This window comes from Arvicanthis niloticus, chromosome 13 (genome assembly GCF_011762505.2).
Source record: "Arvicanthis niloticus isolate mArvNil1 chromosome 13, mArvNil1.pat.X, whole genome shotgun sequence".
NCBI classification, from domain to species: domain Eukaryota; kingdom Metazoa; phylum Chordata; class Mammalia; order Rodentia; family Muridae; genus Arvicanthis; species Arvicanthis niloticus.
The window spans coordinates 59,020,288-59,047,494 of NC_047670.1; the positions used below are offsets into that span (position 1 = coordinate 59,020,288).

The 27,207-nt window shown below is 51.0% G+C and overlaps 1 protein-coding gene across 4 annotated transcripts in view; it reads left to right on the forward strand.

Annotated features, from left to right (window-relative positions):
* Parvb (parvin beta) overlaps window positions 1–27,207 on the forward strand; it is a 79,985-nt gene that overhangs the window by 39,455 nt on the left and 13,323 nt on the right. For all 4 annotated transcript variants that reach the window (XM_034516186.3, XM_076911776.1, XM_076911778.1 and 1 more), the window contains exons 2-8: window positions 478–567; window positions 2,191–2,261; window positions 8,547–8,649; window positions 15,352–15,492; window positions 17,442–17,557; window positions 20,163–20,221; window positions 22,210–22,229. In XM_034516186.3, coding sequence (XP_034372077.1) covers window positions 478–567; window positions 2,191–2,261; window positions 8,547–8,649; window positions 15,352–15,492; window positions 17,442–17,557; window positions 20,163–20,221; window positions 22,210–22,229 — 600 coding nt within the window. The remainder of the gene's footprint in view (window positions 1–477; window positions 568–2,190; window positions 2,262–8,546; window positions 8,650–15,351; window positions 15,493–17,441; window positions 17,558–20,162; window positions 20,222–22,209; window positions 22,230–27,207) is intronic.

Genomic DNA, 27,207 nt, shown 5'->3' on the forward strand with positions numbered 1-27,207 from the left:
ATGCAAGGAAAGTGCAGAATGTAAGAGGTCACTGCGCCTTCATCATTCTTCCATCCCAAAGGACATGGCACACTTTAAATTCTGATCACTCCTGTATGCAAGTAGGCCTGTTTACACCTCAAGTCTAGAACCCCAGCTACAGCTCTGCTAGAGAGAGAAGGAACTTCTATCCATCTTCTCTTGTCTTGCTGGGATCTAAGCTTTGTCTACCAAAGCATCCTCAGGCAGGTTTGGAAACCATCAGAAACAACCAGAAGCTTCCAGAAGCTTTCATGTCTCAGTCACATGTTCCAAAGAACAGTGTGGACAGACAGACTGGTCATGCTTGGGAGGCATCAAGAGTTGCTTGATGTCAAGCAAACTGTCAGGTGTTCTGGGCTACCCATGAAGGGATGTCCATGCAAGTGGCATGTTAGAAGCATGGGACTTTTCTCTTGGGCTCCCTGAATATTGACCTGGTCTCTCTTTGCTCAACAGTGACTGACCTCCAGGAAGAAGGCAAGAGTGCCATCAACTCTCCAATGGCCCCGGCTTTGGTGGACATTCACCCTGAAGACACCCAGCTAGGTACTATGGCCACTTGGCATCCTTCTGTGTCCATCCCTGGTATGAGACCCCACATGGGTGGGTAGTGTTTGAGAACCAGAGTCTCATTCCGAGATCTCTAGGGAGAAGCGGGCTTCCACTTGTCTTCCAGAGCAGATTTTATTGGCATCCAGGTATATATGACTAGCAGTGGGAACATGGCTGGTTACGATCACAGAGCCCAGGGGTGGTTATGCAGGGCTGGACAAGCAGTGGAGGAGAAGGAGGAAGAGTTGGCTTGGTTACTGAGCTAAAGACTGGATAGCGTAACTCCAGGAGCTCCAGGCACAAGGATCTGGCTTGAGATAGCTGATAGCTGGCCTAGGCGATGAGGAAAGATGAGTATTGCAGGGTGTGGTACCCAATGATCCCCTAGAGGAGGAGGCAAGGGGACAGCCACCTCGGAGGACAGACTCCCCAGAATGAGTGGGCCCTAAGATCTCAAAGCATGAAGAAACTTTCAAAAAACTAGGCACACATCCCAAACACCCTATATGTCTCCTTGGTTGCCACAAAAAGCCATGCTGGGCCTACAGCTGGCCACATGGGAACTGTGACTGGGGAAGCCCCCTGGCTCCTTGCAGGTTGATGAGGGTGTCAGCCAAGATACTCTTTCCTGGCTTTATGTTTTGGCAGCAAGTCAATGTGGAAGGCAGGTTTAGGACACTGCTTTTTTTCCAAACCCTGGTTCAGAGGGAGATTCCTGTCTACCCAGATTTTCCATGACAAGGCCATTAGGGTCTCAGGATAGAAGCAGGTGTGGCCCAACCTGTGGCCCAGAGTAGCTTGGTATCCAAGACCACTGGTCCGTGATGTCTTTCCCCACAGAGGGGCATGCCTCTGTTACGACTTCCGCAGCTGCTTGTTGCAGCAGGTGCTTCCAGGCTATTCTTCACCTGGGAAGCTGGACTTCCTCCCAGCTTCCCACTGTGGTTAGTGGGCCCACAGCATCCTGGCTTCTGTGGGACACTGGTCTTTTCTGTTCTGTCTCCTGTGCCTTCATTCCCTCCCCACCTTCCTGTACTGTTCTCCCCATGAACTCCACTGGACTCTTGTCGTTTAGAGCCAGACACGGAGGGAAACACACAGGGGAGATGGGTAAAATGTCATCTTTCTGTGTGTTTTGGCTATGTCTAGTACTTCCTGCAGATACTGTTTTGTATATGGTACTGCCTGCCCATCTGTTTCCTGTGTGTTCCCAGGCCTCACACAGCCTCCTGTGGACTAGTGAACAGTGTGTTCCAGGAGGTATTGATGCTCAAAGTTCTCTTCGGCCCTCTGGTTCTGGCAGGGCACTTTTGAAGGGGTGCCATCCTCTGACTTTCCTCAACCCATGCCATCATGGCTTAGACTCACTATGAGAGCAATTGGGGCTTAGAACTGAGGACATGGAGTCTGGCTTCATCTCCTCTGGCTGCTCCGTATTTCTGATCTTGGTGTATGACTGACAAAGCCCTGAGGGCTGTTCTCATGGAGAACATGATGGTCTCTGCTTTTCCACCAGCTTCCTGACTCATGTGAGGGAGCAGAGAGTCCTTCACCCCTGCCACCCCTGCCAACCTTCCCTCAACCCCCATTCACTCTGGTCCTTTCCGTCTTTGGCAGAGGAGAATGAGGAACGTACCATGATCGATCCCACCTCTAGAGAAGACCCCAAGTTCAAGGAGTTGGTCAAGGTGAGTTATAGTCTGATGTGGTTGGAACATCCCTGTTGGTTCTGGACCTTCTGAGGAAGCAGGACTCCGGTGGACAGAAGGAGAACCTGAGCTTTCAAGATCCTGAAAGGGCCACTGAGGCTACATTAGAAAAGGGTGGTGAAGAGTGGAGTGTGGGCTGAAGAATGGATGGAATATAACTCTTCTAGGTGCTTCCATGTGCCAGGGTATGCCACCCAGGGCCTTTATGGGCTGTCACATGATCCTCACAAGAGCTGTGTTGGGTCTGTTTTGAGCCAATATACCCTACCTACATGCATGGTTGTCTGTAGCTTCATAGGGTGTGGATTTAAGTTGTTTTGGGAGCAGGTTGTTGTCTCCCCCTATTGTAGCCTCATCTGAAGAGGCCTTGGTATCCCAGTGATCTGTAACTGTCAACTTGACCTGGCCCTGGAGTTACCTGAAAAGGGAGTCTCAACTGAGGGATTTCTAGGATCACACTTGACCTGTAGAATGTCTGTGGGAGATGGTCTTGATTGTTAATTGATATCGGTAGACACAGCCTACTGTGGGTGGCACCATTCCCTTGTCAGGCAGTCCTAGATATTTAGAATGCTAGCTATGCACGAACCTATGAGTGATCCAGTAAGTACTGTTTCTCCATGGTTTCTGCTTCAAGCTCCTTTGTGAATTTTTGCCCTGAGTTCCCTTGGATGGACTGAGCTGGTAGTGTAAGTCAATAAACACTTTTCTCTCCTAAACTGCCTTTGGTCAGAAAGCTTTCACACAGTGACAGAATGAAACTAAAACACTTGGGGACCATGTGTGGTAGTGTGAATACCAGCCAGGTAGGAAAGCCTGGTGGGAAGGCTTTGTTCTCAAAGGTCACAGTAACAGGCAGGTAGGTTTGTGGCTCAGTGGCTGCCAGGGACATCTGCTTCCTCTTCTCTAGCACATGGCTGATCCTGTCCAGGGGCAGCCTGAGGCTTTGATTGCTCAGATCTAAGTCACAGTAGGGCTCCTGAAGGCCACCCACCAGAGACAAAGGCAAGCAGATGGTGTCCTGCCTTGGAGACTCAGAGTTGGTTTGGATGACCTAGGTGCTTTGAAATGCTGCATGTGACAACAAAAGTGTCCTGAAATAGATGGTTCTCTATTGGCTGTCCCACCTTCACTGCAGTAGAGAGCCTGCTGCCATCCCTTGTGACTGAGCTTTCATAAGGGCTGGCTGATTCAGGGGAATCAGGGTTGCTTGCCAGCTATGTCCTTGTAGAAACATGAACTGGAAATGTCTGTTACAGTTGTCCTAAGATGATGATTCATTTTTCTTTTTTCTCTTTCTTTCTTTCTTTCTTTCTTTCTCCCCCCCCCCCTTTTTTTTGATAGGGTCTCACTATGTAGGAAAGAAGGAGTTTATTCAGTTTGCAGTTCTGGGTTACAGTCCAACACTTGGGCATGACAAGGTGGCAGGAGCTTGAAGTAGTTAGTCCCATCTACAGTGAGAACAGAAAGAATGAATGTAGGCCTGCTTACCTGCTTGCCTGGTGTGCTCAGCTCTTTTCTCCACTCTTATCCTATTTGGGGACCCCCCCCCCAGGCCTAGGGGTTAGTGCCACCCACAGTGGGCTTAGTCTTCTCACATTAATTAACAGACCCTCACAGACATGCCCACAGGCCAACCCAATGTAAGCATTCCTCTCAGCTGTTCTTGATTGTCAAGTTGACAATTAAGATTAACCATTGCTTTGGACAGTGTTAGCCCATGTCTTTAATCCTAGCAGTCTGGAGGCAGAAGCAGGTAGATCTCTGAGTTTGAGGCCAGCCTGGTTTATAGAGCAAGTTTTAGAACAGCCAGAGCTCCATGGAGAAATCTTGTCTCAAACAAAAAATAAAAACAACCAAAAAACCAAAATAAAACAAACAACAAACCAAACCGAATCAAACCAAACCAAAAAACAAAAATGTCAGACAAGCAAGAAAAGACAGGATATCTGTTGTACCTGTGCAGAGGGGCCTAGGCTCTTTGAAAATGGAGACATCAAGAAAGGAGGAAGCAAGGCTCCAGCTGCTGGACTGGATGAAGGATGAAAGCTGTGTGGCAAGGTCTGTGGGCGTCTCGAGAACCTGGAGGAGGTCGGGAAGCAGGGTCCTTTTAGAGCCTCCAGAGGGACCAGCTCTCCTATCCTGACATTTTACCTCAGCTCTGTAACAGGGATTCTGGGCTTCTTGCCTCCTGCATGTGAGAGAATCCACGGGATGGTTGTAAGCCACCAGAGTTGTAGAGGTCCCCAGAGCAGCCATAGGAAGCAAATCTCCTCTGCAGCTGACCGTCCACACGGGCCAGTCAGAGCTTCTCCACACCTGCAGCAGTGGCTGAGTTCCTGAGATACCCTACTCCTGTGGCCACCCTGTTGGCCGCAGCTATACATACAGAGACCAAACTTCTCAAACTAGCCTGAGATCTCATCCCAGAGCGGGCTGGTTTGGATCTAGCACTTTCAGATATGAATGTAAATACCACGGACAGGGGAGCAATCTGGGGATTTGGGGGACTCATCAGCTGATTTTGTGGCTATGTTGGGGGTTGTACAAAGTGTCAGATTCCTCAGCCAGGGAGGGCTCTGAGATAGATGAGTGTGAATATAAGGTTATACCTCTAGGTATAAGGTTAGAAGGGACAGTTTCCTAAAGACCCACAGGCAATTCCAGGGGGTCCATGCTACCTTAGGGTTGATAATTCACCAAAAGGACACCAGGCCCCACTGGCAGCTGTTGTCCTTAAGGTCATAGTTATCTGGGAGAGGCATACTCAGGACCAGGATCTAGGAAATGGATTGTGGGAGAAGGGGAGAAAATGTGGAGGCTGGATAATTGTTTCTCTATGCAGATGGTTCTAGAAAGTGCCCTGGGTCACTGTGTGTGTGTCAGTGTTTCAGAACATTGTGCTGCAGACCTGGCTTCTAGAGGTTCCCTGTGGGGGTCCCCCACGGCTATCTACTGTGGGAGTGCTGTTCAGAAGCAGGTTTTGCAGTTTGCCTTTTGCCATCTCCTACAGCTGGGGGTAGTACCCAGGACTCAGCTCCATTGCTGAACCTAATGCCTGTCCCCAACCCCCAAGGAGATATTTTAAAACTTAAGCCTGTCTGGTATGTTGGTCTGAGCAGGTCAGAGGACAATCTGGCTGACAATCTTGTTCTGCTGGACATGGTCATTGTGTCCATCTGTCCTTTAGAGACTCTCCCAGTCTTTGGGACCAGGGCTAAGTTTTTGAGGAAGCCTGGCTGGCCTTGTTTTCCCCTCTCCTGGTGTCTGCCCTCCTTGACTTCCCTCTGGTGTCTTGGTGGCCTTCTCTGTCGCCCACTACTTTATGACTACCATCTTTGCTGTGCCGTGAGCTGCCCCTCTGCCTTTTGTCTGAAGTCCCTGTCTCTGGCTGGGCAGGCATTGAAATGAGGTTGACCATTAAAAACTATTTTGAGCATCTGTCGTGCTTATTGGGCTATTAAGGGGTGAAGGTCCGATCCCAACTCAGAGCAAAGTGGAGAGCCTTGACCCACAGCCATTCAGTATCTGATGATGGGCACGGAGAGGAACCAGATCTGGTAGGGAGCTGGGCATTGGCCAGCTGGGCATCACTTTAGAAATGGACCTGTATTCTGCAGGCCCAGGAGCCTCAAAGACCCTGGCATCCTCTTCTGGAGTGTCTTCCTATGGCCATTTCCTCTAGAGCTGCTGGAATCAACCAGATGTATAGGTGGACAGTGTGTTGAAGGTTTATGGCTGAGATACTTTGTGGCATTGACTGTTCTGTTGAACCTGTCCTGCACTTTTCTGCTAGGGAGAGGCTTCTGTGCTCGGTGTTCGCATGGAGAATGCCATTTGGACCTTGTCCCCAGGGCCTGGCACAGAGCTGTGAAACTCTCAGAGTTGTCTGAGTGTGAGATCTCCTCTGCAATTACACACTCTTGGCCACACCCGGGCCACTGCTAATAAGGGCATTTGGTGAGCCCCCTGTTAGCTTCCAATGCAGGATGATCCTAAGGGGACTCACACATGCACGGTCAAGGGTTTGGCACTGCTGATCTCTGGAAGGGAAGAGGTCTGGAGGGTGGTTCTTTCTTTCTGATGACCAGTGACTGAGCTCATGACTTGGGGTGCTCAACTTTGGGAAGTGAGTGTCACAGCACTCTGACTACAGACCCCCGAGGTCAGATAATTGCTGTTGGGGTGATACATTTTGGAGTTGGAAAGAAAAACCCAACACAACTACACAGTTCTGAAATTAAGCACGCTGACCAGAGGCATCTAGACACCTCATGCTGGGATGTGTCTCCTTCTAAAAGCAGGTTTCACATCTCACTGTTCAGTTACTGGGCAAGGCTTACCCTTGTCCTAAGGCTATTTTTTTCCCTTCTGGGGCTCGGTCATATGGAGGTGCTCTGCCATGCTCAGGCCCCACGGACTCCCACCCATTTCAGGAAGGCGTATCTCCATCCTCTTGGGGACAACACAACCAGGACTCTGTTTGGAAGTGATTAAACTGTAACTGTCATGGCTCTGGGGAAGACAGACTGCAGACCTGATTATAATTCAGAAGGAACTAAGGGGAAAGTAATTTTTTATTCTGGTTAGAGCAAGCTCATAGAGCCGGCCGTGATCGAGTGCCGTGTAAGGATGTAATTAATATATGTCCTCCTTATTCGCCCGCAGGACTTGGAGCTCGCAGATGAGCGCGTCCCTAAAAATAATGGCTGATGCTATCTTTAAAAGCTCTTTTGTAAAATGGAAGATTAAGAAGGATGGCGGGGAGCAGAATGATGGGGTGATAGGTGATGTCCTCCAAGTCAGATCCACCTCTTTGGGGGGAGGAGGGTGAGACCCGACCTGAGATCCTGGCCCGTTGTGTAGGTTTTTTTTTTTTTTTTTTCTTTGAGCTTTTTGGCCTTTTGTTCTCGCTTTGGGTTTGGAGCAGGTCAGAGATCTAGCTATGGAGGGGTTTTTTGTTTGTTTATTTGTTTGTTTGGTTTTCGTTTTGTTTTTCTTCTCAAGGTTTTTGGTTCTCATAGAGGAAGCATTCTCTCGAGATTTCCTAGCAGGACTGTGTTTGAGGAAGGAAGCATCCAGAAGCAAAGTCCCATAGAAAGGTCTAAGCCCTTTCTAGAAGTGAATTTCCCCAGGCGGTTCTTTGGTTTGTTTGAGACCTTTTGAGTCTCCTGCTCCTGTCGTAGCCTCTGGGGACAAGTGCAGAGCAAAACAGCTCACTCACCAAGCTCACACAGTGTACCTGGGAGAAAGGCATGACGTGGGTCGAGTGAATATGCAATGCAATTAGGTGGCAAGGGGGCACCTCCAAGCCTCATGCCCTTCTGCCATTCCCCGCAGAGAAGTCAGGGAGGTGGTATTACCTAGTACCTAGTCAGTACCTAGGCAAATATCATAGCCAACTGCCCAACAGCAGGTGCAAAGGTCCTGTGGTATACAGGTGCTTGGCGCGTTCTAGTGATTATTGAGATGGACTGAGTGACAAGAATCTCAAGCATGTGGGGGAGTGTCCAGAGACTCAGTGATAAATGTCCACCATGTCCACCTACCACGCCTGCACCCTTCTCAGCCTAACACCCGTGATAGGTAACCGCCCTTGTGGGCAGGGACTGCACTGCATCCCTCTTCATCTTCACTGCCCTGTGTGGCACCTGGTGAGGACACTCATTCATGTTTTATCCTCAGGGGAGACCCTAGAAATGAAGGCTCAGCAGCATTAGAAGCTGGCGGTGGGACAGCGGGTCATTCCACGATTCCTTTCCCTTCTTGATGACAGGCAGAGAAGACTCAACCCTTCCCCATTGTCTTAGGGTTTCTGTTGCGGTGATGGACACCATGACCAACAGCACTTTGGAGAGGAAAGACTTACGGCTTGTAGTCATTATCTAGGAAAGTCAGGACAGGAACTCAAAGCAGGAGCCTGGAGGCAGGAACTGAAGCAGAGGCCATGGAGGAGTGTTGCTTACTGGCTTGCTCAGCCTGCTTTCCTACTGCACCCAGGGCCACCTGCCCAGGCGTGGCATTATTCATAACAGGCGGGGTCCTCTCACATCAATCATCAAGCAAGAAAACGTACCACAGGCTTGCTTACAGGCCAACCTAGTGGAGGTATTTTCTCTGTTGTGGTTCTTCTTCCAGGCGACTCTGACTCTGTACAGTTGACGTAAGTCCAGCCCTTTTGTGTTTGGGCTGCTGCCCACCTGAACCTGCTCCGACCCTGGCTTTATCTCGCAACTCTATGACTTTGCCTCTCACCTGCCCCAGGTGCTTCTGGACTGGATCAACGATGTGCTGGCGGAGGAACGTATCATTGTGAAGCAGCTGGAGGAGGACCTGTACGACGGCCAGGTGCTACAGAAACTTCTGGGTGAGTGGCAGGATCCCTCCAGGTAGCACCATCCTTCCTGCCCTGGGCTCTTGGGAACAGACCCAAGGCTTGGCTTATACCTCCTGGTGGCCCCGTCTGTGGGTTCGTCTGTCTCCATGGTTTCTCTGCTGGCCAGTGTGTACCCATCCCCCAGGCTGCAGCAGGTTCTCTCGGATGCTCATACCATCATGGACCAAAAAAACAATGTTCTGAAAGGAATCACATCCCTTATCTCTCAGGCCACCCGTGTTTCATCTGTTGGGATACAGGGTTGGGGGAGTACGAGGGGGCAGAGGATTGTCCCCAACAAACTCATCCATGTGAGAGAACATGTCATTGTCCTGACTCATGCTTCCAGGCTTTACTGTCCCCCAAGTCTGGCTGAGGATGACTGAGTGCATTCTCAAGATGGATGGGTGGAAGGAAAGATGGTCAGGTGGGCAGCCTCTCCATCATATGTTCCTGAGCCTTGCTGAACACTGGCTTCTAGGTCAGTGAGTTACGAAGCAAACATCACTCTACCCTGCCTTTCTGGAGCATGCAGTCTGTCTGAGCAGACAGTGACAGATGCTGTGGGTCTTGAGGGTAGTTAAAGGCCATACAGGTACCATATGGCTAAAGTGGGTGGCCTTACAAAGCACTGGGGTCTGGCGCGGTGATTCAGTCCCGGCATCCTAGCACCTGGGATGCTGAGGCAGGAGGATTGCTAGTTTAAGCCTAGCCTACATATCAAAAACCTCTCAACAAAACAAAACAAAACAACAACCAAAAACAAAACCCCACAATGGATGACAGCCTCAGGACCAGCTCTGACGGTGGCTGGCCCTGTTGTGAGCATGTCTTGGTGGGCAATGCTGCCATCTCTGGCCACCAGGGTGGCTCCGGGAGGTGGTGAGGTATTGCTCTCAGGCTTCTACCAACTTTTTTCTCTCAGCTGTTTGTCAGGTGCCTTGGGCACAGGTCCTGTTCATACAGGTCCTGTTCTTCTTTACCCCAGCAGGTTCTCACAGCAGCCCAAGGGCAGGCTCAGGGACCCAGCGTCTCCAAATGCCTTTACATCAGGGCATTTCACCCTGTTCTTTACTGACTTCTCCCAACACCCCTCCTCCCCCCTCTCTTATGACGTCTTTGAAGGGCTTGGGCATCTTGTACTGTAGAAGATGGACCTCTGTAAGTCATATGACCACTCTTCTATTTTTCTTTTTTAAAAGTGTACTTATTTTGATTTTATGTGATGAATGTTTTGCCTGCACAGGTGTCTGTGTACTACTTGCATGCAGTGCCTATAGAGGCCACAAGAGGGCATCAGATTCCCCCTAGAACTGGAGTTTAAGGCCGGTTGTGAGCTGCCCTGTGGATGCAGGGAATTAAACCCAGATCTCCTGAAAGAGTTGCCAGTGCTCTTAACGGCTGAGTCATCCCTCCAGCCCCGAAGTGCTTTCCTTGGTATTACCAAGTATGCCTTTTTGCCAGGACTGGGGCAGAACCCACCCCTTCTCATTGCCTAATGTGCACAGTGCCAGTTTATCGATGGTGATGGGGAAGGTCAGATCCTTAGCCAAAGTGATAGCTGGTAAGGAGGGGGTAGCGAGATTATGGGGTGCTGAGTGGCTGGATGGTCATGGTAGCCCCTCTGGGGAGTTCACAGCCCAACAGAGTTCCATATATAACCTCAGAGGCAGAGGCTCGTGGCCAGGTAAGCAGGATGGAGAGGTTGAGGCAGGTTTGGGGAGCAGGGAGGAAGGTGGGATCTAGAATTTTGCTTGGCTGGGAAGATAGGCAGGGTCAGACCTGGTAGACAAAGGCTTTCCTTCCATGTCTGTCACAAGAGCCATCGGGGGTTTGAGCAAAGCTATACAATGACCTGTGTTTACAAAGGTCACTTTGGCTTCTGAGTGCAGAGTGGGTAGGAAGGAGGGTTTGGGGTTGGAGCTGGGTGAGGCTCAGAGTGCTGTTTGTGGAGGCCCGGGCTTCAGAAATGGCTCTAGCCAGAGTGGAATGCAGATGCAGATGGGTGTTTTGGAGAGTAAAGCTGCCACAGGAACAGAGCGTGGAGGCCAGAGATGTGGACTGAGCAGCTAGTGAATGATGGGTGGGGATTTGGGGTGAGTCTACCTGCGTGCAGCCTGCTCCTGGGACAGGAGTGCTCCTGCTGCTGGGGCAGGAGTGCTCCCACCAAGAGAAACCACCCAGAGCTGGTGTTTAGTACCATGGGACCAACCATTCATTCCCTGGAGAGGAGTTCCGAACTCCTTAGTGGGCTGAATATCTAACAGTCAAGAGTGAACGTGGATGTTCAGTTAAGAATCCTAGACTTTGGATAAGGTTCTGTGGTTCAAGAATGAAGCTGGAGAGTTGGTGAGATGCCTGAAGCGCACTTGCCCCAAGTTGACAGCCTTTGATGCCCGGGACACACTTGGCTTCGCGTCTCTACTGGCCATGGTTGATCAACAACATCGATGTGTCCCTGGTCCCTCTTTGAGAGCAGGTGTTGGTGACCTCTTGGGCACATCTTTTTTGGTTCCGTCTTCTGCTTGCCTGGCAGATACAGCCGAAGCAGCTGTGAATCCCACCCTGTTGCTTCTCCAGGCCCTGTAACGGGAGGCTTGAGGCTTGCCCAGGCTCTGCTGTCTTTGTATTGTGAAGTGGTTGTTATTCCCTCTCATTTGAATATCTCTAGTCGGTACTTGAAAAAAGCAGCTTGCAAGCCTCTTATGTCAAGTGGGTTGGACGGAGAAAAGGACAATGGGAAGAGTATTCACGGCTGAAGAGGACACCAGCGCATCTTTGCACGGTTGTGTGGGGGTAACACTGTTTCTCATAAGATGTAATGATAACTCACTTGGCCAGGAGACCAGAGATTCCAGGAGTGACCTTGATGTAAGTGATGTCCTCTTGGTAGCTCTGATGTTAGCAGAGCTAGATCAAATCAAGTGGTGCTGGCCGAGCAACAGAGCCAAGGCCGATTTCAGTGGCGGAGCCAGGACTGCTCAGGATGAGGGTGAGCCAGCAAAAAAGTCCACTGAGACCAGCATGTGGGAAGAGGTCCCGAGGAGTGTCACATGGGAGTAGAAAGAGGAGGTATTCTTGAGTTATTTGAATTATGTTTTTTTTTTTTCATGGGTGTCTACATGTGAATGTGGGCATGCGTGTGCCATGATGCAGGTGTGGAGGTCAGAGGACAAATTCAGGTGTCATTTCTCCTTCCCCTGTGTGTGTGAGGCAGAGTTTCCTTGCTTACTTCTGCTCCCTCCAGGCTAGATGGCCCATAAGCCTTAGGGGTTTCTTTTGTCTGCTCCTTGATTCTTGCTCCCAAAGGAATGCTGGGATCCAGATGTACGCACACATGCACAGACACACACACACACACACACACACACACACACACACACACACACACCTGGTCTTTTGTATTCTGGGGATAGAACCCAGGTTCTCACACTTAATGTAGCAAGGGTGCTACTTGCTGAGTCCTGTCCCCAGCCTGAGGAGGTGTTTTGAGTGGACAGTATGGGCCTGTGGACTTGGCCATGTGGCATTCATCAAGAATGAGCCACCAGGGCATGGGGAGGAGCCCCTATTCTTGAGAAGAAATGCTGAGAACAACTGGGGATTCCTGTGGCAGGCCAGGTTTCAGCTTGAGTGGGTTTTACCTCAAGGTGGTGGGGTGGGTGGGGTGCCCCTGTAGGATGCTGAGGGGCTCGCTATCACCCTCAGTTGTATGCTGTGCTCTAGGGTCACCCTAAGCTTTCTCTGTCTCTTCTGGGTTGGAACATGAGGCCATGGTACATCTGACACCCCAACCAGATCACTGTGTGGTTGATACGCAGCGAACTCTCTCTTCCCTGCCTTGTAAGCATCGTGGACACCTAGGGCAAGACAGTGGGGTGAAAGACTGGCCTTTTTGGGCTAGGTCATATCCCCTAATCCCACATTCATATAGTGACATCAGTGCTGGCCGACTGCCTTTGATGATGGACTATGATTGGGATGTATATTGAAATACACCTTTTCCTCTCAAGCTGCTTTTGTGTGTGGTGTTCCACCATAGCAATAATATCCTTAACTAAGGCAACATCCTAACCGTCGGACCTTAGAATGTGGCTGCATTTATAGACACATTTTAAAGAAGTGATTACTTTGAAATGAGGTCATACAGTGTGACTAGAGTCCTTAGAAGAGACTAGATGGGGAGGTGCTGCCTACCCAATCCCAGCACTTGAGACGCTCAGACAGGAAGACTGAGAGTTTCAAGGCCAGCCTCAGCTACATAGGGAGACCCAGTCTCATAAAAAAGTGTGTGTGTGGGAGCTTAGGAGACAGCTGCACACAATGGGGACACAGAGAAGCCACGGGAAGAAAACAGCCAGCACCTTGTCTCAGACCTCTGGTGTCAGAGCTGGGAGAAGGAGCCTCTGTAGTCCACCACTTTCCCATAGCCCTCACTGACTGGTGCAGTTTCCTCCCCTTCTCTGCTTCCTCCTTGTCATTCCAGGTGACATGGCTGGTGGCATGGGACGAGAGAGCATTCTGGGTTCTCTTTGACCCTTCTTCCTCCTTCCCTGTTTCCTTCCTCCATGCCCTGCTTTGCTCTGTCCTTGGTCGCTGCACACCTGTGGGCCTGTCTTGCTGTGTATTTTCATGTTGTTCATGCACATAGCTGTGGGTGTCCCTGTGACATAGGTGACAGGTGATGAGAATCCATGGACGCAGGCACTCCTATCCCCAGAGGCAGTGTGGGATCACCAGTGTTTTTCTCCCTCATGCTCACCTCTGCCCAAACTGTCATGTATCTGTTTATGGTCCTTGACTGTCACATCCGCTGTCTTTTTCCCCACTTAGGGCCTCCCTTGTTCATGCTTTTCCAGCACCTAGGATAGCCCAGTAGCTGTTTGTATAGTGAATATGTGATTGAAAGGCTGTCCTGTGTGCAGTAGGTGGTCGTGTGTATCTCATCCTGCAGACTGCAGAAGAGCTGACCCTTCTAACTGCAGGAGCCAGAATTTGGGGGAACAAGAACACTGAAGTCCTGGGCCCGGTTAAAATGTGCTGGACAGAGTTTTCTGTGACTTCAGTGGGGTTCACGATCTCAGTGACAATGGGGCTGATGGCAGGCATGCGTCCTCGCTGTAATCACACTCAAGGCAATTGCCTCCAGTCACCCGGGGTCTGGGCCTTTGCTAGTTGGCAGAGGAGACCTGTCAGGAAACATCACATCTTGGAATTAAGGACCAGGAGGAAACAGGGCTCCGTGCTTTGGGCAGGAGCCCCGGAGCTCTGGCTGCTGCATCCGTGGCTACTTCTCTCACCTGCTGCCTCCTCCATTCCCAAAGGAAATTGAAGGCGGCTGGGTCTCGTCCAGGTAATTGAATTCCGAGTGAATGTGACAATTCTCACCAGAGGTCTTCCTGCTTGCTCTTAGAAATGACATAGTCACAAACTCAGCAAATCTCCAATCAAATTTCTTACAGTGTCAAAATGTTAGAGACGGGAGAAGGGGTGCCTGTGAGCGCAGGGAAGCAGACCTAAGATTTTCTTATCGTGTTAATGAAAATCCACAGTGGGACCCCACTGGGGCATCCCCCCCACACCCTCTGCATCTGCTCTCTGCAGCCAGCCCAGTAACCTCCTCTTCTGCACCCCAACTGGTCCTTTTGCTTTGGTTTTAAAATTATTATCAGTAGTAGTGGTACTGTCTGGTGTATTGAGGGAGTGTATGTGTCGGTGTTCAGGTCAGATGACAACCTTTTGAGACAAGGTTTCCCTGAGTAACCCTGACAGACCCAACTCAGAGTTTGCTATATTGTTAAGGCTGACCTTGAACTCACAGAAATCCACCTGCCTAGATTGTTTTGTTTTTTGAGAATTTATACTATTTTTTGTTTGTTTTTTTTGAGACAGAATTTCTCTGTATAGCCCTGGCTATGAGAATTTTATACTATCTTAACACCATTTCTAACTTTTCCAATTCTTTCCATGTCCCCCAGTCCCTCTCAAGTTCATGACTATTTCTTTTTTTACCCGTCTGTCTGTCTGTCTCTCTGTCTGTCTGTCTGTCTCTTTGCGTATGTGTGTGTATGTATGTGTACCACCTAATGAGTTCATTTCCTGCTGCTTCTGTGTGTGTGCATTTAGAGCTGACCACTTGGCACTGAATAATCAGCTGGGGGCTCCTTCTCCCCGGAGAAGAATGGTATTCCTTCTCTCAGCAGTCTGTGGTCCTTCAACTAGGGGTGCGTGGGGCTTCGAGATTTCTTCATCCGTGTTGGCATGTCACCTGATGCTGTCACCATCAAGTCTGTCAGCCATGAGGCTGAGGTTTCCTGGGTCCGACTTTCTAGGCACATCTAGAAGGTACTAGCAGGCTAGAGGACAACTTTTGAGTCGGCTCTCCCCTTTCACTGTGGCTTCTGGTGCCTGGCTGTCACCACGCTTGGTCCCCAGATATATCTTGAAGGATTCTTTTCCACTTCTGTTCCCAACCTTCATCCTTAGCTTCCCCTTCACTTGCAGTGTAACGTTCTCTCAGTAGAAATGGCCTCCCAAGTCTAGTGCTTTCAGGCTCAGCACAGCACCATTGGCCCAGGGGGTTGGGCTAAGATGCTGGACCTCTATCTGCCCCTGCTCCAGCCAGGGCACAGGTGGCTCCACCCCTTCCTGCTCCAACACTCTGCCTAATGACAAGTGTCCTTGTCTCTACAGAAAAGCTGGCACACTGCAAGCTGAATGTGGCAGAGGTGACACAGTCTGAGATCGGGCAGAAGCAGAAGTTGCAGACAGTTCTGGAAGCCGTGCAAGACCTGCTTCGTCCCCACGGCTGGCCACTGCGTTGGAATGTGGACTGTGAGTCGCCTCTGCATGGGGTTGTCATTGTGGCCATTGTGTCCCATGTGGCCTTGTGTTAAGAACCACCGCATCCTCTTGACCTGTTCTGCCAGAGGCCAGTGGCAGAAGAGAGGTCTGGGGAAGCTAGGGTGGGAAGCACATAGTTAAGGGCACACTCACACACCAGTGCTCAGCGCTCCCCATCCCCACAGCCTGTCCTCCAGAGGGGCAGCTCTGGGATTTGTTTATTTTGTGTGGGTCCATGTGCACATGTATGGAGGTCAGAGGTCAACCTCAGACAGCATTCCTCAAGAACCATGCACCTTGTTTGTTTTGAGGCAGGGTCTCTCACTGAGACCTGCAGCTCCCCAGTGAGGTGGGGCTGGCCAGCAAGCTCAGGATCCTTCCACTGCCAACTCTCTGTTGCTGGGATTACTTGCACACGGCACCACAGTTGTCTTGTTTTAACTCCAACTTGAGTCCTCATGCCTGTGTGGCAGGCATTTTATGAACTTGAGTCATCTTCCCAGCCCTTGTTTTGTTTCGGAGAGTCTCATGTAGCCCAGGTTAGCCTTGGACTCAATATATAGCCAAGGTTGACCTTGAATTCCTGATTTTCCTGTTTCCACCTTCTGGATGCTGGGATTACATGTCTAGTTCATGGAATTCTTGTTGGGACTTGCTACCCATCACCCAGTACAGTTGCACAAAGTGAACCTATCTGGGGGTGGTCCGCAGAGGCAGATGCCCAGGAGCCCATGACAACTCAGGAATGTCACTTGTCAGCTGGCTTGCAGGGGTTGTGACATCACAGAGGGAGCAGTAGGAGATGAGCTGACTGAAAAAGCCGATGGCTTCTGTCTTGTCTATGTCCCTACTTCCTATGGCTCTTTGTAGGGCAGGTGTGATGTGGCATGGTGCCAGAGACTGACCCTGCAGGGCCAGGGCTCTGTGGCCTGATAGAGAACCCAGATCTTGGCTATGGGGATGGGGTTGGCTCTGCTCCTGATTTCTTGGCATAACTTTGGATCGACCCATCCTTCCTCCTCAGGTGCTGGGGCTGTGGGTAGGAGATGTCCCACCACCTGCAAAGTCCTCCAAGGATTTGCTGCAACCCAGCCTGAAACTTTACATTCAGAGAGAGTCAGGACAGGCAGCCAGGACTGACTGCAGCCTAGAACAGTCCCTATCCTTGTCACCCATCCCCATGGGGACAGCTGATTGCCTAGTAGCAGAAGTTAGTAGAAGTTAGCTCACTGCCAATGATAATGATATGTGTTATTATGGTGGGTGTGTGGCTGTGACATGTCCTTCTCTCTGCAACTTGCAATTCCCCTCTTTAAAAGACATAGTGCCCTTAAGAGTGGCTGCCAGGGTTGGGCATGGTGTCACACACCTTTAATCCTGGCCCTCAGGAGGCTGAGACAGGTGAATCACTGTGAGTTTCAGGCCAGCTAGTGTAGGCCAGCCAGGGCTATATAGTGAGACCCTGCCTTAAAACAAACAAACACTCAAACAACAAAGCAAAAACAAACAAACAAAACAAAAACCTAGAAGTATGGTTGTCAAGTTGTCTTGGAGCAACAGGAAAGGAATAGAGAGAAGTTAGGTGTCAGCAGGCAGAAGTCCCCTGGGACCTTATCATCCCAGTCTATCTAAGGTCTCTTTGTCCTTCCCCAGAGGTGTCCTCAAGAGATACCCTTGAGGGGCTGGAGAGGTGGCTCAGCAGTTAAGAACACTGACTGTGCTCTTCCAGAGGTCCTGAGTTCAATTCCCAGCAACCACATGGTGGCTTACAGTCATCTGTCATGGGATCTGATGTCCCCTTCTGGTGTGTCTGAGGAGAGTGATAGTGTACTCATAGACAGAATAAATAAATAAATCTTTCAAAAAAGACATACTCTTGAGATGGGTCCCTGGCTTGATACAGTTTCTGACCTCTGTTGTCTTCCCTCTCCATCCCAAAGCTATCCATGGGAAGAACCTGGTGTCCATCCTGCACCTCCTTGTCTCCCTGGCCATGCACTTCAGGGCCCCCATTCATCTTCCTGAGCACGTCACTGTGCAGGTGGTGGTCGTTCGGGTGAGTACACTGGGCCATCTCTTTGCCCATCTCTGCTGGTGAGGCAAGCCGACTTCTTCTTCTTGTAGTTTTCCAGCCATTTTTTTTTTTTTTTTTTTTTTTTTTTGCCCCCTGCATCCCAAGAGCCTACCTTTTATTTTTCCCTCTTGATAAAATGCATATCTCACCCTGGTTCTTCAAGAAATGATTGGAGCGGGGACAATGGCGTTGATTTCAAGAGCGGCACATGGGCGTTGAGGTTTAATTTCCCAGGTTTCTGGAGAGAGCGTTCATTTCTCTCCGAAGCCACCGAGTCGGAATTCAATCCCCTTGAACGTGCTTATTACTCGCTGGAGGAGGCTGTGACTGGCGGTATGAAATAGACGCCCAAATTAAAGGCTCTCCACTTTTGCTCCATATTATAAGCCATCATCCCCCATTATCTCTTTTTTTAGGTTCATTTCTCTTGATTTACTCAGAGAAGGGAGCCAGGACCTGGGGCCCTGCTAATGTAGGGTGGGGGGCAGGCGTGGCTCTGCTGTGCGGACGGTCCTGTGCTTTATTGTTCAACCACACAGGTGCTGGCCAGGCTTGGTTCCTGTTCACAATTTCACCAGGAACCATGTATTAAACACCTACTGGGTACCAGACATTTGCCTGAACTGCTGGGGACCCTGAGTGAGGATAACCCATTTTGGCCTAGAAGAGCCATTTTATCTGCCAAAGGGCTGAGGTCACACTTGGGACCTGTATGTCAGTGTTTATGTGTCTGGAGACACGCAGCTACATTCTGTTCTCTGAATTTTTAACTTATCTTTTTTTTGTGGTCTGTGGTCCACGGGGACCTGGCTGAGCCTGTGTTTTCTGAAGCCATCCCGACCTCTCTACTGCTCTGGGAGCTTAGTGATACCCTGCCGGGAAAGCCCTGTCTGACATTAAAACGGAAGGTCACCTGCCATTTCTCCCTGCTTCCTTCCCAATCAGGATGTTTGTGGTCAGCGAGAGTGACGCAGACTCAGGGGGACCATTCCTGCGGCCCTAGTCTTGGCTGCTGGCTTGTAGGCATCGGGCCGGGAAAGGCTTCCCAAGGACACATGGGAAAACGGTTTCTAAACCTACCTACGTCAGCTCAGGCCTCAAGAGTACTGAGCGGGCTCACCATCTGGGTATTTTCTTTCAGTCTTACATGCTGGTCCAAGACAAGCTTGGGTTTTTGGAAAATCTGACTGCCCCTACAAGCCCCCTCCAGCGTGCTGTGCCTTCAATGGGCTTCCTGGGTTGTCTGAGCTGAGCACAAAGTAGAAGAAACTGAACAAGGAGGTCTAGCTGGATGGCAACTTCTCAGCCCTCCAGTCCCTGCTGGTCCTTTAGGTCCTCTGGACTGTCTGTGTGCTTGCTTGGGTGACCCACTAGCTTATTTGAGACAGGGCACGACCATGGCATTTCATGGCTGGAAGGCATGAGAACCAAGCCTTGCTTACCCCCTTAGCATTGGAAGCAGTGGGCAGACCTCTTGATTTCTCAGGCCTACAAACTCGGGGTGGTGTTGCTAACCTTTCAATTATTCAACTCCAAGTTTACCAATGACTTCGCCAATGCCCAGCAACCAACAGGCACCTCGTTCATGCTTATGCAAATAAGTGAACCAAATACCTGGAGTCTTCCTTGGAGGGCCCTGTTGAGTGCCAGTCGGAAGGAGACCGGGAGTGAGCCACGCCAAAGTCTCCAGCTACATTTACTTGTTAACAAGGACCAGGCTACAAAATCCCTAGGGCCAGCTCAGGGAAGGGTGAGAGGACTGCCTGGTTAGGACTCAGGTTCCTGTCTCTCAGGAGCTTCAAGCTGGGACCTGTGGTTATGGCTACTTCTGGCCTCTGGGAACTTCCGGTATATGTGGGCTGCCACCTCCCACTGCCTCTGCTTTTCTACTGCTGCCCCTGTGTGCCTGCCAGGGTTGCCGTGGTGAAGGACCACTAACTGGGGCTTCTGGTGACAGGTGGAGTTCTTTTCCCAGAACTTCTGGCTTCAGGAAAGCAGGCTTCTTTGCTCTGTTCTGTTTCTGCCAAGGCTGCCTGTGTTCAGTGTCCCTGGTTCATGGCCATGACCCTCTGTTTCTGCTCCTTCCTTTTGGGGTGGCCCACTCACTCCAGCTGCAGGGTTCATCATTATGTGGCCACTTCTAACTAGTATTAGAAACAGAGAAGGAAAAGCAGGTTCTGATGTCCTGGGTAGACATGTTTGGGAGATCCCGTTTGATCAAGTACCCACATATTCTTTGGAGTCTCCTCAGCATGGCTCATAACTACCCATCTCTCCTGCCCCAACTGCAGAATATGGTCTTTAATTGGTGTTTCTTGTCTGGGATGATTCTCTCAAGCCATATCCCATAGTATCATGGAGAACAATTTAGGGGTAGTCCCAGGCACCGAAAGGGTCTCTCTTGTGGTCATCTGGAGTATAGCTATCCAGGTGTGAAGTGTGCACTGGAGTATGTGGCCCTTTCTAGGCTGGCGTCCTGCCCAGGGTCACCCATGAAGGGATTTCCCATGAGGTCACTATGTGTTCTCTCTGTTGCTCCTGCCCTGTGGTCTGGATCTTGATGATTTGTTTGCTTTGGGGTTTTCAGAAGCGGGAAGGCCTGCTGCACTCCAGTCACGTCTCAGAGGAGCTGACCACGACCACAGAGTAAGTGGATGGCGGCTGCTCCTCAGGGTTTGGTACCTCATGCCAACTGGCCCTCAGGGACCCATGCCTCATGCAAGGCCCCAGGCCCTGGCTTCAGGCAGAGGCCCTAGCCTGGAGCACATTGGTTAGTCTTTCTAGCCAAATCAGTGAGCTTCAGGTTCAGTGAGAGACCCTGCCTCAAAAAATACGGTAGAGTCAGTCTCTGGCCTCTACATGTATACACACACACACACACACACACACACACACACACACACACACACTAAACACAATTTTAAAAAAATTTAAAAGGCTGTCAAGGAGTGCCAGGTTTGTTAGCTCAGGATGTCCACCAAGGCTCAAGTTCACACAGGCCGGTCATGTCCTGCTTGTGTTCTGGTTTTCCTCTTCTCTTGTCTATCAACAGTTGCTCTGTTAGAGGGAGGAACCAGTTAGAACTGTCCTAAGGTGGACACTATTCAGTCCTCTGGTCTCTTTGAGAAAGCTAGACTTTTCTAAAGCCTAGAGAAACTTGACCCCAATAGCCAACCAGATAGTGTACCATGTGTGCAGCCCCACCGTACCTCAGGATGGACTCTAGGAACTCAACACCTCTGCTTCTGACGAAACCTGTTTCAGTATTTAAAATATGGATGGTGTCAGCTAGCTCACCAATTCTGTTCACAGAGATGCTAAGGCTGTGTATTCAGTATGGCCTTACCAGAGCTGACTGGCACAGATCCACTCAGGCATGGTGAGTGGGCTGCCAGATAAGCTAAAGACAAGGCAGTATGCTCTGGGGGGTATGTGTGTTCTGATCCATGTGCCCTCAGGGAGAGGCAGACAGCTGGGGGTTCGGTTGAGGGGGTTGGAGGAGAGGCAGGCTGGTGTGTGTTGTGACAGTGCTGTGGGCCTGTGGCTGTAAAAGGGTGAGCTCAAGGAATGGAGCATGGGGTGGGGACTTGGTGGCCCATCTTATGAGACACTACCCTTAAGTCACTGTATTTCCTTGCAAGCCCACACTCAGCCATATGAATGTCTCAACCAGGCTGTTCTCGCTGTGCCTGGTCCTGTGATGTGTACATCTGAGGGCTTCCCAGAGTCTGGTGGATCAAGGTAGCTTCTCTTACACATTACCAAGCCCCAGATGCCAGCCAGTCGGATGCCAGCCCCAGAGACAGCCTCTGGAACACAGCTTCTGTGTGCCGGCCTGAAGAAACACTTCCCAGATTTCACCTTAATGATGCTGGTGTCTTGTTTGTCACGGCTGATTCTTCAGTCCCAGCTGACCAGAGCCACAGATTATTTTTAAAATATCACATAAATAGCCCCATAGAGTGTTTGGAGGACTCTTAAAATTCCCTCTGAAACTTCACCATCGAGATCTCCCAGACTGTTTCCTGAGTTCTCACAAATACCCATTCACCTTTAAGCATTCAAATGACTTTTCGAGCCCAGAGTTCCAGACTCCTTCCACATTCGCCCTCTGTCTCAGTGTCTCAGTTCCTCATGCTGTGGTGACCCCCAACCATAAAATTATTTTTTTGTTGCTACTTCACAACTGTAATTTTGAAACCATTATGAATCATAATCTGATCCGCAGGATATCTGATATTCGATCCTGGTGAGACAGCCATTTGACCTCTAGAAGGGTCTGGATCTCAGCCCAAAGCTTGGGCAACACCACTCTATCTGATGGGCATGGCTGCCAGAATCAGCTTGCACCCAGTTCCCATGATCCATTATGTCTGTCCCCTCCAAATGGTATACCAGGGTGGTCACTGTGTCAGGAACAAGGGCAGTTTGCTGTCACTCTTGGGCTGATTGTCAGTCACCTGCACATGCCCCTCACCTCTGTAAGGCTAGAGCTGAAAGGGTTGGGGGGTAGGGGTGGGGTGTCCATTCCTTTTGGGGCCGTGGGGCTGGGTTCTAGGGTCTGGTTGGCTTTACTAGTCTCCCTTGTAAGACTTGGTCCAAGTGACAATCTGACCCTTTCTTCTTGTTCACAGGCTCATGATGGGCCGGTTTGGTAAGTACCCTGGCTCGGAGTGGGACAAGCTGAGACCCCTGGGCACACATGGTCCAACACGGAAAACTCTGGGGTTCTCAAGGTCATGCATGTGAACTTGTGAACTTGGACAGGAGGAGCCAGGTTGTAGGGAGGGAGGGGCTAGCCTGGGGAAAGTCTCTAGCTTACCTGCAGGAAGGGAGGGAGAAAAGGAGGTAATTACTCTCTCACCTGATCCTGTCCCCTGGGCAAGAGAGGGCAGACAAAGGGATCAAAAACCTGTGGCTTCCTTTAAATTCTCAGAGGTGAAGCCTGGCTCCCTGAGTAGGCTGGGAGGCTGATGTGGGCAGAAGTTTAAAACAGAAGAAAATGGAGAAGGCTGTTAGAGGAAAAATGGAAGCCAGATAGCCGCTCCCAGCTCATTTCCAGAAGCATGTCTGACCCTGGGGAATCTGCGGGGGGTGGGGGTGGGGTGGGGGGTGGGGGTGGGGGGTGGGGGGGGCGGGGGGGGGCGGAGGAGAGGGGGAGAGTATCACCTCCAAAACCCAGTGCTCTTCTCTGACCTGGAGGTTATAAAGAATGGTTGAAGGATGAGTCACCTTGGACATGCAGCTCCAATGGTTGGGAAAGTCTTGAGTTTGAGAGAAAGCTGTGGCCACTGAGCCTTTCTGATGGACAGGCACTATGCTTGCTGGGAAAATCCCCAGGGGAGATGGGTGGCAGACATCCCTTGCCGGTGTCCAGGTGCAGGCTAGTTTAGAGATCTGTCTCTCCCTGTCACCTCTATACTGAGGAGGCTCAGAATCCTTGGGGATTGCAGAAGCGGGAGGATGGGGAGGATGACGAATGGGGACCTGAGAGTGTGGCATTGTCACTTCTGTGCTTGGGTTGGCCCTGTTTCAGGTTCAGAGGATTTGAAAAGAGTTGGCTGGGCTGGGGGGAGGTGAGCCTGGGCCAGGTTAGTATCTTGGGAGCCCTGACAGCCAGGAAGATCACCTGGTTAGGTACACGGGGTGTGTCTCCTCAAGGGGAGAGCCAGGTGCACCAGGACTCAGTCACAATTCCGGGGACATCTGAGGCCACAAGAAGCCTCCTCTGAGGCTGTACTCACTTCACTTCTTGCAGGCTCTGGCGTAAGATGAAACAGGCTATTAGCTAGTGACAGGCAATTAGTTCCGCCCCCGCCTTGCACTTCTGCTGACGCAAGGAGGTCTCCTGGTTACACGGCTGACAGCCTTAGTTTTGCGGCAGTGAGCCCCTGGGTTCCGAGGCATTCTCCTGGGGGAGTAGCACATGGCTGTTCCAGAATTTCTGGTCACTTCTGGCCTCGCTGCCCTGCCAGGGTCTGGTCACACGACTACCATTGGTGCATAGTTGGTTCCCACCCAGCATTTACTTTCTGCTTCAGTACACATTGCTGAGGAGGAAGCGACCCTTGTCACGTCTGTTTCCTGTCCATGGTTCCCACAGCAGCCTTTAAGGATGCTCCAGACATCACATCCCCTGTGGCCTGTTCTCTTACCTCCTGAGTGTCCAGGCCTAACCCTGGGCTCCCCGGCCTAAGATGCCCTCTTGCTAAATTACCCAGGGTTCCTTCCTGTGTTGGCTTAACTGTCACTCACCAGGGATCCCCAGCCACAATGCAGCATACACCCTCCCTGCTACCCTTGGGTTGTCTTCCTTATGTCTAGAATCATCTGACAAACCTTGAGCCAGCCCTGCTCCCAGGAGCCTCAGGGTTTGTGTGTGTGCTCCCCTTGCTCCGGGACACGGGTGTTGAGTGTTATGCTTGTAGGCACATCCATGCCTCTTCCTTTGTTCAGGGATCTCAGTATCCTGTAGGCAGCCACTCATCCCAAGCCTCCTTGGCCTTCAAGTGCTATGCAAAGGTAGAGTGTCTCCTCTCTGGTCACTCTTCCCTAAGGCCAGCAAGTTAAGGGGTGCTCAGCCTCCTTCAGTCAGCATTTTGTCCTGCCTGAGGTACAAGCAGGTTTTTCTCTCCCTGGAAACCAGTCTCCTGGGAGCTGGGAGGTTAGAGCCTGGTCTCCATAGCAACGCCTTTGCCAGTTGCCTTTTCTCTAGCTAGTGGCCCTTCCTCTCGGGTTCCCCCAACTCGGGAACCCTTTCTGGTGCTGACAGGATTGGGTGGGCAAGGGTGGAGGGCCCCTCTTAGTCCCAGGCTCAGTTTGCTGTGACCCAGTCTCTCCCATTCACCTTTCCAGCAGAGCCTGTGTTAAAACTCAGACCTGACGTTTACACTCTTGGTCACTGTGCGCATACAACACTGAGCTAAAGGATGCAGCTTCTGTCAGCCTCCCTCCCAGGCCACCCTGCTCTTGAATCCACCCTAGCTTTCTGTGTTTCTCTTTGCATGTGTTCACTCTGACTGCAATGGCCTTCTCATTTCTCCAGCTAGCCTGGCTCAGACTTCAAGGCTCTTTCTTCCAACCTCTTGTCCAATGGGTGCAAACTTGAATGCTGCCAGAGATCAGCCCGACAGAGTTGGTCAAACCCCAGAAGCTGAAGGTGATAAGAGGGGACCTGTGGAAAAGAGGAGCCCCCATCCTTGTACTGGGGGGAGTACCTTGATGCCAGGTGGCTATGTAGCTCACTGTGGCCCCAGCCTCCGATTTCAAGAGGAGTCAGAAATGTAGATTAGAGAGAACCTTTTAGTCTAAATGAGGCTGAGCTAAGCTCCAGGTACAGATCTGGGACCCTCCTGTCTGTGCCTTTCCAAACTAGTGACCTTTCCAGTGCAGGAGGAGACTTGATGGGGCACCCAGACATACGTGGGATTTGGGCTTGTCCCTGTGGCTCCACCCTGAGTCTTGATGCTCAGAGGAAGTGGGGAACAGACACGGTCCTTCCTGTCTACAGAGGAAGAGCCCTTTGGCTAGGGAAATGACCTACAGTCCGTGGGCTTTCTAGTCACACAGTGAGGATTTGAACCCAGCTCTGCCCTGTCCCCACCATCCCACATCCACCCATATGGAGCCACATTTTGTGTCCTCGAGGCCCAGGTAAACAGCCAGCGTGGGAGGGGAGGCGCCCAGCAGCCTCCCACACAGCACTCTGCCAGCCCAGCAGTGGCCCAGCTAAATAAACCAGTGACGTCAGAGCCTGAGCTCCTGGGGCTTTGCCTAAGCCGCTTTGCAGGGCTGCACTTCTTTCAGAGGACTAAGCTCCTTTTGCCCCTTTACAGATTGTTTTCTGGGGGATAATCTGATTTAGCTGATTATGGAAGTGAGTGACATCTGGTGCTAACTGAGGGTGGCTTTTTTGTCCCCACCAGCCCTTAGAGGAAGGCACTGCCTCCCTCCTGGACACCCCCTCTCCCCAGACACATGCTTTTGTCTACAAAAGGTCCCTTTCTCTCTGGTTAGCCTCTCACACTCCCAAGGCTGAGGAAGAGGCCCCAGGTTGGATGGAGCTGTCTCCAGACCCTGGCTGGCATCTCTGGCACCTTCATCTTGGGGCTAGGTTGGTAGGGCCTTCCTTTAGACCGTCCTGCTTGACTCTTCTCCCTGGAACCCTGGCTTTCTCAGCTCACCCCAGCCTTCTTTGTTCTCCTCTTTTCTCCTCCTCAGCAGCCTCTATCCCCTGAGGCTGGAGAAGTCTCCCTGTGCCTTACCCCTCCAGCTAGAACTCTGTGTTGGAGCTGGGAGTGGAAGGCCTCACTGCTAGCTGCTTCTTAGAAGCACACAATTCCCCAAGAACCAAGAAGACTGAAGTCAGGGCCCAGGTCCCTCTCAGTGCCTCCCTCCTGATGTAGCATGCTGTAGGCCCTGGAGACCCCAGGCCTCTGCTTGACCTGGGCTACAGCCATCTATCCCAAAAACTTCTGTGCCCCCACTTCTTACAGATGTAAGCAGACCTTTGGGTTCAGAGGGCATCTCTGGAGGGATTCCAGGTTCTTGTGTCCCTGAACACAGAGCAGAGCAGAAACACACAGTTGCAGCCAGTGCAGACTATGGAACATCCACTTCTGATGGAGAAAGTTCCGCCTCCAACGGCAGAGCTGGGCTTTCCTGTTACCTTAGAGCCACTTCCCCCTCCTTTGCATAGCGTGGATATTTTGGTTCATTGGCATAGAGTAGGCTTTTCTGAGTGTGTGCTATTTGTCACATGTAGTTCACATAAATTAATGTGTCAGCGTCTTAAATCTGCCTCCAGGGGTGTGCTACACTGTTACAGTGAGCCCCAGGCCACCTGCAGACACTTTGGAGGGCATGTGTCCTGAGCCAGAGGCACATGCAGATTTTCAGATTTAATTTGTTTTTCTTTGTCAGCCCTAGTGGGCTGGGGGTGTCCATTGTGGTTAGGGAGGGCTTTGAGGGTTCCAGTGTTCCTCTTTGCCAACTTGTTTCTTTCAGATGCTAATTTTACAGAGACCTTCTGTCCTCTGGTGACCTCAAGTAGAGAAGGATGGGGAATCATGTGATGATTTGTTTGGGTGGAAGTTAGAGTGAGCAGGTCATGGTTCACCAGGGAAGAGGAAGGTCATGGGCTACCTCAGGGAGAAGTGAGCCGCCTGCAGGTGTCCTGCGGAGAGTACCAAAGGCTCAGGTGCCTTTCGCCCTGAGCTTTCCCTGTTGCAGGAGTCAGAGGCAGGGCCAGGAGTAGGAGAGTCATCCATCTCTCCTGGAGAGTTAGGAGCTGAAGGTCCAGCAGACAGGACTGCAAGGAGAAACTGTATTTTCAAGATGTATTATGTATAAGCCTGGGCTCTTCGGAGGAGGTGACCTTGGAGAGCAACCTGGGGGGCAGTGAGGCTCTGTCAAATGCATCTTAGTGCTTGAGGGATGCAGGAACACAGAGAGGCCATTTCCTAAAGGCTGGGAGATGTGCAGGAGCATGGCCATCTCAGTATACCCATGGAGGAGAGGATGGACCACGGTCTAAGAGTGATGAGAGGTAGGGTTTTGAGGAGCCAGTGGTGAGAAGTTGTGCACAGTTAGAGATTCTGGCTGAGAGGGAGGAGGCCAATGGAGCTAGAGGC